Below are 12401 nucleotides of genomic sequence, written 5' to 3'. Positions count from 1 at the left end.
ACTCAAAAGAGGTAGGGTTAGAAAACACACTATCTACAATAATATTAAACCCTCAACTATCTAAGATAGTTGAGGGTTTAATATTATTGTACAAGTTTTATATGGTCCAAATTTATTCTCAAAATTAACACGTAAAAAGGTGAACGCGTTTAAAGTATCTTTGAAAAATATAAATTCTTCTATGATGATGTTGAAAATGCTAAAAATGATGTAAATATATCAAATATATATATTTTTTAGCTTTTTGTTGTTTTTTTCTATTTTTGAATTTTTTTCTAAAAAGTTATCAAAAACATAGGTTAAAAATTAGGTAGCAGCAATTACTATAAAATAATAAGATCTGGAGCAGGCACATGCCCCAGATATCTTAATAAACTAAATAAGAAAGCGAATATGAAAATCATTCATTTTTAATAATTATCAAATCATCATCTTAATCTAATAGTTTAAACTATTAGATGAGATCTCAAAATATGACTTATATTATTATCTAACATATATCATCAAGTAAAGTCTTTTTGGGCTTAAAACTTGCACAGACTCACACTACCTTGTACTTAATTTTTATCAAATAAATGGAGATGGTGAGGTTCGAAGTCGTGACCACTTGGTCATCAAGGCTTTGATACGATGTCAAAGAATTATCTAAACTCAATAACTTAAACTGCTAGGTAAGTTCCCAAGATATAATTTATATTATTCTCTTATAATAATAATCCTTTTATTTTCTAAGTAGATAGAAAAATCCAGTAAAATAACTCATTTATAAATAGATTTTAATAATCCTATATAACATGGAACATCTAGTTAAAGAGTAGATAGACCCAATTGACAAACAAAATACAACAAGTATTGAAAGGTAAATAGAGTATTGTTGCTTTGATATATCATAACTTTTTAATTAAATGTCTAATTAAGGCCAATAAGCTCAATTCAAAAATTTAATTCAAAACTCTAAAGACTTGCAATGACTAAAATGCCATCAATGTATGTTTTAAATATCAAAAACCACCATAAGGTCATAGTTCTAGTCTTTTTATGATTTAAATTGCATATCAAACCTAGATTGCTTCTATTTGGAATTAAAGCTTTTGATTTCTTTATTTATTTATTATTTACATATTTTTTTATTTCTAGATTTAATGTTGATTTTAATTTTCTATTTAGCCATTAGTCAACGAGGACAAACTATGCAATCACGTTATAGGCTTTTGGTAGTTTAGTCATCGATTAATTAGATTTTTTTGAAGTTTCTCTTATAGTTTTGTTGCATTACTTTCTTAAAATATTTCATAGTGTTGTAAACTCGATTATCTTGACACTATTATACTCTATATCAAGCGTAAAGTGGTATTATAGTGAGATTGGCATAACTATTGGATAGTAGTTGTAACACCCATCCTAATGGCATAAATCAAAATATACAAGGCATCAAAGATGTTTTCATAGATCTTTAAAGCACTCAAGGTAACTAGAAATGATAGCTAAAGGTTTACAGCATAGGTTTAACCATATGTAAACTAAGTTTCATGAGATGAAAAATTATTTTGAATAAAGTTAAATCACCTTAATAAAGAATGGAATAACATTATGGATATATAAAAAGATTTACTTAGCAATGCACTTGTTATGAGACCTATTTTTAAAACCAGACCAATATTTTTACTAGGCTTCCATAGAGAATTTTGGTAGAAAAGTAATAAGAAGAAGAAGTTTTGTTGGACATGGTGATAAAGTAAATGGAGAGAAATATGATAGAATTAATCATGACTTTAGTTAATTTTATTTAAAAATTGACATTACCATTTTTAATTAAGACATTGGAATAGGGGGTTTTATAAAATGGCTTGATGATATGTAATAGGGTGATGGAATGCACAAAACTATTAGTGAAAGAAAAGACATAGATGGTCAAAATTAGATTGAAAGGGGGAGGCTCATTATGCTTTTAAAGGATACTTGACATAATACATAAAGAATATTATAAATTATATCTTGAGACCTTATCTAATTAAAAACTTGAACTATTAGGTTGAGATGGTTCTTTAAGATGGTATTAGAGCTTTGATGGTCAAGCGATCATGAATTTGAATCTCATAATTTCTATTTATTTGATAAAAGAATAAGCATAAGATAGCGTGGGTCTGTGTAAATTTCAAGCTTAAAAGATTTTCACTTAAAGGGATACATTAAAGAATAATATAGATCATATCTTGGAACCTCACTTAAAAGTTTAAGTCAGCAAGAGAGTAATTTTTTTCTCTTGATTATGAAAAATATATATTAAATGGTATCAAATATATTGTAATTTTGTGTGAATGTAAATGTGTGAACTCTTGAAAAGTAGTAATGATTCTTATCTTTCCAAATAAAACAATCACATGTCATTTAATTAAAAATAGTTGTTATTTATTTTGTGTTTTTTAAGAAATAACTAGATCAATTATCAATAAAAGAGATGAAAATTCAATTTATTTATTGACAATCATGAATGTTGCAATATAATTAAAATAATTAAAGTTGTAACACATACAACTGCTAGGAAAATAAAGACACGAATAAAAAGCACGAATTGTACTAGAATTCAAGTTGTAAAATTCTTATGATTTATATGAAACTTCATCTCTATAATATTATAAATAGATTACTTAGCAGCTAAAAATAGTGGTCAATATTGTATATATAATTTCTTTACAAGTATTTTCAAGTTTTTTGCAATTTATTATTTTCATTTGTTTATCATAATTTACAGCTTTCTTTTATAACATTTTTTTTTTTTGTTCAACAAATCAATGTATCTATGAATCCTCAAATAACATCTAATGTTACAATCTGCTTTAACAGTAACGAGGGGGGAACAGCTAAGGAAGGGAACAAAATATTCAGACATCCTATTATATTACAAATAAGCAATAAAAATTATTGAAAACTGCAATCTTTATTGAATTAAGTATCAAATAAAATTTCACAAAGTTTTCTATATTAAATTAATTAACTTTCCAGTAGATTTCAATCCAAAAAATATTAGAAACGTCTTTAACCAATTAACTTTCCAGTAGATTTCAATCCAAATATTAGAAACGTCTTTAACTAGACAATCGTATATGAAAGAAAATGGCTTTGAGATCGTCGCGAATGACTAAAACAATTAAGTTATCCTACCTAAAATTAATTTGTTGAATTTAGCATATCAAATCAATAAATGAATCCAACTCGATATTCAACGAAGAGGAAAATCTAATTGCTCTCGAAGTCAACACTTCAAATTTATAAACCGAGGACCCATATTTAAGCCAGTCCAAGTCTTGCATGCTTATAACAAACTAGTTGAGCTTTGTCTTGTTACATGCAAGTGGGTCATTATGGGTACCAATCAAACATGGAGTGTATACCAACTCGCACATCATGTGTTCTCAACTATAGAAGCTAGCCTCTTTCCAGTTATTTGCAGCAATTATCCAACTCGAACAGTTCCAACCATGCCATGTTGCATCTTTGATGGCGACTCAGTCCAGCCTAGCTTGAATGTGATTTCAGTTCCTCGTGGCCTCCACTGACCGCAGTAATTGTTCAATACACGCGTTGGCCTTCAATGTTATTTGCATGTTAATCGTGTATTGTTTCAACTTGGATACGAATCTTGTTTCACAACCCTTACTTGACGCGTTTTCTTTATCATCTTAACCAACCATCATTAATGCACGAGCTGGTTTTGACTAATATTTTTCAGAAACAAATATAGTATGGGGGGGGAAGCCTCCATACACAGTAAGTTTTTGAGGATAAATTCTGAAATACGAACACTGGACATACTAAATTAGAGACCAAAGACCCTTTTCTCTTCTTCCTCTACTCTTGGATTAGATTTTTCGTCAACCAAAGCTAAATTCATTGATTCTTAGGCTAGATCAACACAGAATCATAGCTAACTTCTTGATCGGTTCCAAAAACTGAATTTCTTGAGTTCTTCACGATTCCATGTTCAGTGTCACACAAAACATGGAGGAGCTTATTACATGATTAACTGTAAATAAGTATTTATACTTACTGTATAATACTACCCAGCACAACTTAATGGGGTGTATATATTAAAGGCCCATTGAGTTAATTGATGGACCCAGAGCCAGTTACAGTAGCAAATGCATATGTCGATGTCATTATGAGTGAGGAGCTTCCTGTCTTCCAGATGAGAAAACACATAAGGAAATGGGCCAGACATGCATATCATACTCTTACATAGCCCTTAAATCCAGTAAGAAATGGACCCCTTGTGCATATATTAGCCACCAGATACTTGAACATAGCTTCTGTTCTGCTGCCACAGGTGGCATGTTACAGGTTTAATCCTGGCACTTGCTCCCGGCAGGGACCAAGGCCTCGCTACTGTGTTGTAACTTTCTTAGGCTCTCCAAGAACTGCCTTTGTAATCCCTATCGGTTAATTGATGAGCTTAACTTTAATAATACATATTCTCTAGTATATATATGCGATCGTATATCCTTATACATCAAATATTTGATGCTGCAACACAACTGATAGTGTAATTATTGCTTGAAAGATAGGCTTTGGAGAAATATAGTCACCAATAGCTTCGCAAGTGTATTGTTGAGCTATATTTCTTACTAATTTTACAATAATTGGTTCAATAGTTAATAATTATTAATTCAAAGGTATAAAGCGTATGTATTTGTAATAAAATACTGCTAAAAATAGTCTTTAAAATTTTGTATAATTTTCTTATAACCTTTGTACTATGTCTTTATTTCAAGAACTTCTAGAAAAAACAAAGAACAACATTTTGTTTTTTTGCAATGCACATGGTGGGCCTTTAGGTTCTTTTAAACGCAGCACAAGATCTACAACATAAAGATTAGTTAACTCGCAATAAAATACTAGATACTGGTAGAAGAAAGCAAACCAGTTCATGAGATGAAGAATAGGGGAATCCATCATTTTGCTCTTACAAGCTCAAACCTAAATACTCAAATCATATAATAGAAAATCTAACAAAACCATGTTTGGTTCAAGATTGTTTTTGGCACTGTGGTGTGTCAATGCTTTTCAAAAGAGTATTGCTGTAGAATATGTACACGGCTGCGGCCATGGTTGCAGTTTGGTCTAGCTCATTCTAGTTACTTGTTTTTATACGTGTAGAGGTATTCAAGTTTCGTAAAAGACAAGCATATAAGATCATTTTACTTGAGAAATTTTATACTGCTTAAACCCTAAACCAACAGCTTTTGTGCAGAAGCCAAGAAGGAATTTATACTGTTTGAGTTTTCATCATACCTGGCAGGCCAGGTTGCCAAAAATATTTCAAGTATCTCCATCAACTTTACAAGAATGAGCAAGCCATTGTGAACGAGTTCTCTTTTATTTCATGTAATTGTATGTTAGTCCAAGTATCAAGATTCGGTTTCCAGTGTGCTTAAACTATCATCTATAAGACTAGTTTAACAGTCTTAAATTATTTTAGAAAATTTTACGGTTAACGTTTTCCTAACAACGCTAAATAGTCCGTAGCTGCTGCTGCACAGTAAACTAGTTTAACACTAAAAATTGATTAAAAAGGTCCCGTTTACATCCAAAGTCAAAGCCACTGGTGTATTTGCAAGATAGAACATGAAAAGTATTGAGAAAGAAAAAACGGGATAGATATCTGATCAAACATCTTCTCCCAAAAAAACCCGGCACCATGACTCCATCATTGCCTTTCCTATAGCTCAACAAACAATGCCAAGATTTATACCATTTAAGGTAACTGCAATTACGAGAAACAGGCATTCAGAACATTTAAATGCTTCCATTAATGTATAAACGTCCTACAGCCGCATCATTGCTTCAAGGGAAATTTACACCGTCTGTCTAGCAAAACTACACCACCACACCCAAATACCGAGCGGATATGCTTGTATACCCTAGCACACCTTCAGGAACCTATTCCTCCTACAAATAAAATGCACTGCTCACCACACATACGTTTCTACTTCTACTTTTTGCTTCAAAATGGCTGCCTTTGCATTCACAATCTTTGAATAAACAGTGAGCCATCTCCATCTTTTCAATTAGTTCCCCTCCATCTGCATTTTTTCTTACCAAGCACCAAAATTTATTCAGTGGAATATGATAGAGTGCCTCCATAATCGATCATCCATGCCTTTGAAAACTTTTCATCTTATTTCGGTATTACTCTCAAGAGGAATTAAAAAATGTGCACATAATCTTATTCTTGTCACTGTTCAGCAGCTGCTATAACAGCATCCTCTGTACGTGGAGGCCTCCATTTTTTATTAAAAAAACCCCTTTCCACTACATTTTGTTCCTTGAACTTCTCATCCTGAGTCTTTAGCCTGTCATCAATGAGTTCCAGCAATTCTTGCAAGCCAACTCCTGTCACAGCAGATATTTTGAGATGTGGACCATGCTGGGCCTGACATTGTAAAACTTCTTGCATCCCCAAGTCATTTAAGGCCTCATCTCGTTGCTCATCCAGAGTCTTCAACCAGTGGTCACCTACCATCTCTTGGTCATCTCCTGACAACAGCCAGTCGCCAGAGTAATCATCTTGCTCATTGTCTGGCGTCTCTTCAAAATCTCCTTCACTTCTTCCAGAGAAACCATTGATCTCATCATCTGCTACATCATCACCTTCAACACCAGACAAACTGCTAGCCTCACCATCTTCACCATCACATAGATACTCATCAGCAACCATTTCTTCCTGGTAATCAATCTGAATGGTTGCAAAATCCAATAATGTACAGTGATCTCTGGATACACTCTTCGTCATTGACATCTTCCATTTTTATTTAATTTTTCAAGGGAAAAGGATAGAGTATAATTATAGTACCTTATTCCAGACTTCAATCATATTCTGTAATTTCTCTTTTGACACTCCTATTTGCTGAAGAGCTTGCAACACAGTTGCTCGATGCTCCTCAAGATTAGGAGCAGTAGAGTCCATTAAATGCTGCATCAGTGTTATCAAGATACATCAGATGTGCATTGACAATGCTCTCTATAGATGATAAACAATATAAAATATGTGCTGGCAGATGCATTACAAGAAAAAGAACATACACGCCAATTCACCTAGGCTTACACCAGGCATAAGTAGCAGCAGGAAGAACAAATACATGAATAAAAGCATCATACGGGAAAAAAAAAATACTAGTTCTAAACATGCCTACACTCTTATCTGATATTTCATGTTTGATACCAACTTTTTTACGCCAAAAATTGAGCATAACAAACATTAATCAACAAAAATATCTTCATAATGGCTCAATGAACTGTGTGTGTGCTAGCTTAGCTTAAGGATAGATCAGGCCTAGAAAAAGTAAAGGAGATGCAATAAGTTGATAATCAGCATAAAACTTTGTCCTGTCTCATGCATGGATCGTGCCAACCTAGACCTAGGTCCGTGCCAACCTAGACATAGGCTACATCAACACCTAGGTCTAGTGTTAAATAAGCATGAGGTTCCATCACATTGCTGCATGCTTGGGAGTAATGGATTTGCTTTAAGATTGGGCTGAAATGAGCTAAAGGATCGATATAGACCTCAACTAGTTTGGGGTTAAGGCTTTTCTGTTGTTGTATAGGCTAAACCGGCTTGAACAAGGATGATAATATCCAATTACCCTTGGTTAATATTTGTGTATTTGATGTCACTCATCTTATATTCATTTCCTTTTTCTTAATGATTTGCTTCTCTTTACCCTTTTCACAGTCTTCATTTCAAATTGTTTCCATTTTGGGAAGATGGGTAGTAAAATTTGTGCCAAAGTCAGCAACAAAAGAATCTAACACTAGAAAAATGATAGAAAAGTTAGCAAATGGTAAGGCAAGCAACTGACTTACCACAAGGAGGTCAGCTTCCACCACTTCCTCTAGAGTTGCACGAAACGCTTGCACCAACTAAGAGAGTAATTATAATGAAGAGTGAGAATAATGAATATGATTAATGAATCAGCAACTGCACATACATTTCACTTACCTGCACTGGCAAATCTGATATAAATCCCACAGTATCACCAAGAAGCACTTTCCTCCTGAGAATTATAGCTCAATCAGATAAATGAAGAAAAAGAATTATTTTAAAAAACACTACATTCAAGAGCTTCACTACATCACACCACAGACCATAATAGAAAACAACTTAGATTCAACACCAACTTCTTACCCTGAAGGAAGAACAACACTTTTTAATCTAGCATCCAGTGTTGCAAACAGTCTGCATAAACAGCAAGTCCAATTAACTACTTACAAACAACAATAATGATATTTCAAGGAAGCCTGGTTCAAATGTGGAGCTTAAATCTAGAACATTTCATCAAGGAGATGAAATACCGAGAATCACTGTAAAGATCATTCCCTGAGAGTGCACTAACTAATGTTGATTTTCCCTGCAAGAGAAAAAAAAAAATATCACTGCTGAGGATATTTAGTTTAGTTGCATGGTAACAACTTTGAGATTCCAATCAGATGTCAATCACTTACAGCATTTGTGTATCCTACAACAGCAACAGTGGCCAAATATTGACTATCCAATTGACAATGCCTCTTACGAGAAGCTCGCTGCAAAGCTCGAGTACGACGAACATCTTTGATTTGGGCCAGCAAAGTTTCACGCCGTTCTAATATTCTGATATTGGAGTTCCATAAAGCCAATATATGAACACATATAATATCAAAAGTGCATGCCATATAAACCGAACCATGAAGAGTTATCTAGTCTATGAAAGAGGTGAGCATTCGGGTAATTTAGATGAAAAATTGTTATTTTGGGTAATTAGCCAAAAATCTTTCCCACTACCCCGCCAAAAATAAATTTTCTTTAACCCAAATTTGGTTAACCTGATCGAGTAATTCTGGTAATTTGGATAAACCGAATGTTTTACCCTTGTTATTGTTGTTGTTGTTGTTATTATTATTATTATCTTTTTACATAAAAATAAAAATATCAAAATTAACTAGCTGATAAAATCAGAAGGCCATGAGTTTCAAGAAGTTAATATAAAAAATAATATAATAAAAAATATATATAATTCATTTGGGATCTCTGAATAATGTTATTCCATTTTTAAACAGTGAAACCAATAATCCAACAAAAAAAACTAGCAAATTGCCTTGGAATCAAGTAGAAATTCCACTTCCGTCAAAATGAAGTGGAAGGTAACATCAAAAGTATAATAGTTATTTATGAGTGACCTAAGCCAAACAAAACTTTTTATAGAAACAACTTTGTGTATCATAAAACAAATAAATGAAAAGTGTAACAAAAAACTGTTTCCCAAAATATTATGTCATGAAAAACAGAGCTTTCCAATCTATTTCTAAGCAATGACAACGCAGGAAAACGTAAGAGCACATGATGGAATGAGAGGCGACTTTAAACAATGTGACAGCATAGTAAAACACTCTAATCTGACAATAGTGTCAGGAGTTGATTAGATTCCAGAACTTTTGGAACCACCATAAATGACAGAAAACTGGCAGTTGAGTAGCATAGAACTCTGGCAAGCATAACATTTAAAGGAAAAGGTGATCCAGATTTATTTTCTATTGAAACAATAATTTCACAAAAATGCTCAAGAATAGCTTCTAAGGGCATGTTTCAGGAAAAATAAAAAATGCACTCATCATAGAAAAAAAATTCAGATTTGCATTTATTATACTCTTTTTTTTCTTCAATATTAAGTACTACAAAAATATACCAAAAGATGTCTTCATGTAGCATATTTCACACAAGACAGCCCATGTATAGTATTTGGCAACATGACATGCATGATACCAGAAAGTTGCAAACAGAAGTAGCCTGGACATCTGGAACTCCCTCTAAAATATATGGTTATTATACTTCATGTAAGTACTGACTAGATTTTTATCATTTGAGTACCACCGACATATAATGCAGGTCATTCCTCTAAAAAAAACGTGTTAATGTAAAACAAAAATAGACTCAAGGAGCAAACCTTCGCCGCTGAAGCTGAAGCTCAGTTTCTCCAGCACCACTGGTAAAGCCACGTCCTCCACTTCCTCTCCTGTAAACAATTTCCATGCAAATCAACACTTTTCCTAGCAAATGATAACTCATATATGCGAACAAGCATGTGCAAGCACACTCACTCAAGCGTATATTGAGGAGGGGGGGCAGGTATAGGGGTAGTTGTTTGTGCCAATAGCAATCATACATTCCTAAACCAAATATCATTCAAGCTAAGCAGGTGATAAATGCCAAAACAAAATTCAAGCAAATCTCTTGAACCATATTAGGAGCCAAATATCCAGGGTTTAAAGGATGAAAGCATACAGGTACTGTGGCCACCAAAACAATAATAAGAATAAAAGTGCAACAATACAAAAGCCATCAAAGACTGTCCCTCCTCAAAAAGTTATACCTCTATGAGAACATGTGATTTACAGTGACATAGACTTGCAGGGAGATAACTGGTTCAGGTCAGTAAGTCCTTTTGTCTGGTTGTGGTGCCTATGATGGATCGTTTAGTTGATCAGTGTATTTTTCAAGAAAAATCTGGTAATGCAACTCTACCACAAATCAACATTCAAACTCAACCAAAAATCAGAATTTGAAACAGGATAACTTCCCTGAGCCCAATTTTCACAGAGCAGGTGCCGGTGCAAAACAATGTTTTTCCTAAGAAATTAAGCTGCATGATGAGTTTTGATTGCATGGCACGTATTGCACCCATAGAAAAAAATTTAAAGATCAATCTAATTAGCTTTGTCCATCTCAAAAAGAAGACAAAAAAAGGTCAATATTATCTGTTTTTGAGTTGGAGGACAAGGTTGTCAGAAACAGAACATGCTAGCCACTAATGAAGATAAAATTCCAACTATATGAAGCTCTCAAGAAAGATAAACACATGAACAAGGTATTAGAGCAGTGTAGCTTAACCAAAAATCAGACTTGCATTAAAAAAATTTCTTAATCAAGAACAACAAATTCACCCTCGGGCACTAACAACTTCAGCATCTCCAAATGCTCCAAAAGTCAAGCGACCATCACTACCACGTACTCGAACAAGTCTACTCTTTGCATACATTAGAGCCGCTAATTCTGCCTGGAAAAAAAAAATTACAACCAAACAATCATTAGCCTAAACCCATGGGTACAGGACTAAATCGACACTGAAGTAAAATGTAGTGTAAATAAATCTTGTCAGTAACTAAACCTGAAGTTTCGCCTCCTTTGTATGGGCATGTGCATTGAATATCTCTATTATAAGTGACACCCGGTCTAACACAGGTTTATTCCATTTCCGCTGAAATAACAATGAAACAAAAATAAAAGCAAAATCAATATACCAAAATAATCATCATCTCCAAAAATAAAAAATAAAAATAAGAACCTGCCTCCAAATTCCGCAGTTGAATCCCACTTAAAATAGCATTTACAAACACAGCATCAACATCATCCTGTTAAAAATCACACATTATCATTGTTTTTTCCTCAAAAAAAAGAAGGTTTTTTTAAGGAAAAACAAAATTCTTGCCTTCGACTCAATTGCTCTGATATGGCACAAGATATCGTCTACAGTCCCAGTCCCAAAGTAAGTATCTGCACATACCAAATTGAATCAGATTATTAAATCAAAGAAAAGCAAAGGAATTGATTAAGTTTAAAAAAAAAAAACCTGCTCGAGCTTTAGAGGAACGGAAGATGGGATTTTGAACGAGAATGTGAGGGGGCAAGGGTTTATCGAAGAAATCAGAATCGAAGTACCCATCACGCTGTTCTTCGAGGGAATTGGCGAGGCATAGAGCTTCGTTAAGCTTGGCTTGAAGGAGAGTATCGGGGCGGAGACGAGGCTGCACCACAAAGAGTCGAGGTGGGCTTGTTGGGTCTCTGTTGAAAGACGAATCCACTTGGTTTTCGTTCTTTCTTTGTCGGTTTGAAGGCGACGAGTGATATGAGTATGAAGAGAGGATAGTGGTATTTTGGGGCTTCAGACACCGCCTTAACCGTACTGCCACTCCTAGCATTCCCATTCTCATGCTCTGCTCCGCTTTCCCTACACCTTTGTTTGTATAGGGCAACCGACAAGAGATGAAGCTCGATTTATTCTGGTCCCTGCAAAGCCTCATTAACTACAAATTTAGTACTTAATGGGATTTTTTTGTGTCTGAATACTTTTACTAATTTTTCTTCTATTGAAAGATCTTATTTATTGTTTTTTTATCAAACAAATACTTCTGCTATCTTTCTGTTATATATTAAAAATACAGATCACACTTTATCACGTTGAATTTAGCATTTTTTATCATGGAAATATGTGAGAAATAACAATTCTCAAGTACCGTGGAGAATACTATAAAACTTAGATTTTTATTTAAAACTAGATATTAAAATTTTCTTATAAGGTTTAAATTTGTTA

The 12401-nt window shown here is 33.6% G+C and overlaps 1 protein-coding gene across 1 annotated transcript; it reads right to left on the bottom strand.

The window, feature by feature from the left end:
• Positions 1 to 5530: 5530 nt before the first annotated feature.
• On the bottom strand, positions 5531 to 12102 carry LOC105130488 (GTP-binding protein, HflX). The gene is made up of 13 exons (XM_011033028.1): positions 11661 to 12102; positions 11520 to 11584; positions 11380 to 11442; positions 11199 to 11288; positions 10975 to 11087; positions 9978 to 10046; positions 8503 to 8647; positions 8353 to 8408; positions 8186 to 8236; positions 8000 to 8054; positions 7864 to 7920; positions 6851 to 6970; positions 5531 to 6733 (listed from the first exon to the last, which is right to left on the bottom strand). Exons 1-13 carry the CDS (start codon positions 12019 to 12021, stop codon positions 6233 to 6235), a joined length of 1746 nt encoding a protein of 581 aa, XP_011031330.1. The 5' UTR covers positions 12022 to 12102; the 3' UTR covers positions 5531 to 6232.
• Positions 12103 to 12401: the final 299 nt, after the last annotated feature.

The sequence above is a fragment of the Populus euphratica genome, unplaced genomic scaffold (assembly GCF_000495115.2).
Source record: "Populus euphratica unplaced genomic scaffold, PopEup_1.0 scaffold21.1, whole genome shotgun sequence".
NCBI classification, from domain to species: domain Eukaryota; kingdom Viridiplantae; phylum Streptophyta; class Magnoliopsida; order Malpighiales; family Salicaceae; genus Populus; species Populus euphratica.
Note: the sequence above shows the minus strand (reverse complement) of the source record. Positions and strands in the feature narration are given on the sequence as shown.

Bases quoted from the DNA above. Each gene is read 5' to 3' on its own strand.
- LOC105130488 (XM_011033028.1), bottom strand. From the start codon at position 12,021: ATGAGAATGGGAATGCTAGGAGTGGCAGTACGGTTAAGGCGGTGTCTG. The intron at 11,585-11,660 runs GTTTTTTTTTTT...TGGTATGTGCAG, and splicing joins TTCCTCTAAAGCTCGAGCAG to ATACTTACTTTGGGACTGGG. The intron at 8,648-9,977 runs GTTTGCTCCTTG...CTCCAATATCAG, and splicing joins CTTCAGCTTCAGCGGCGAAG to AATATTAGAACGGCGTGAAA.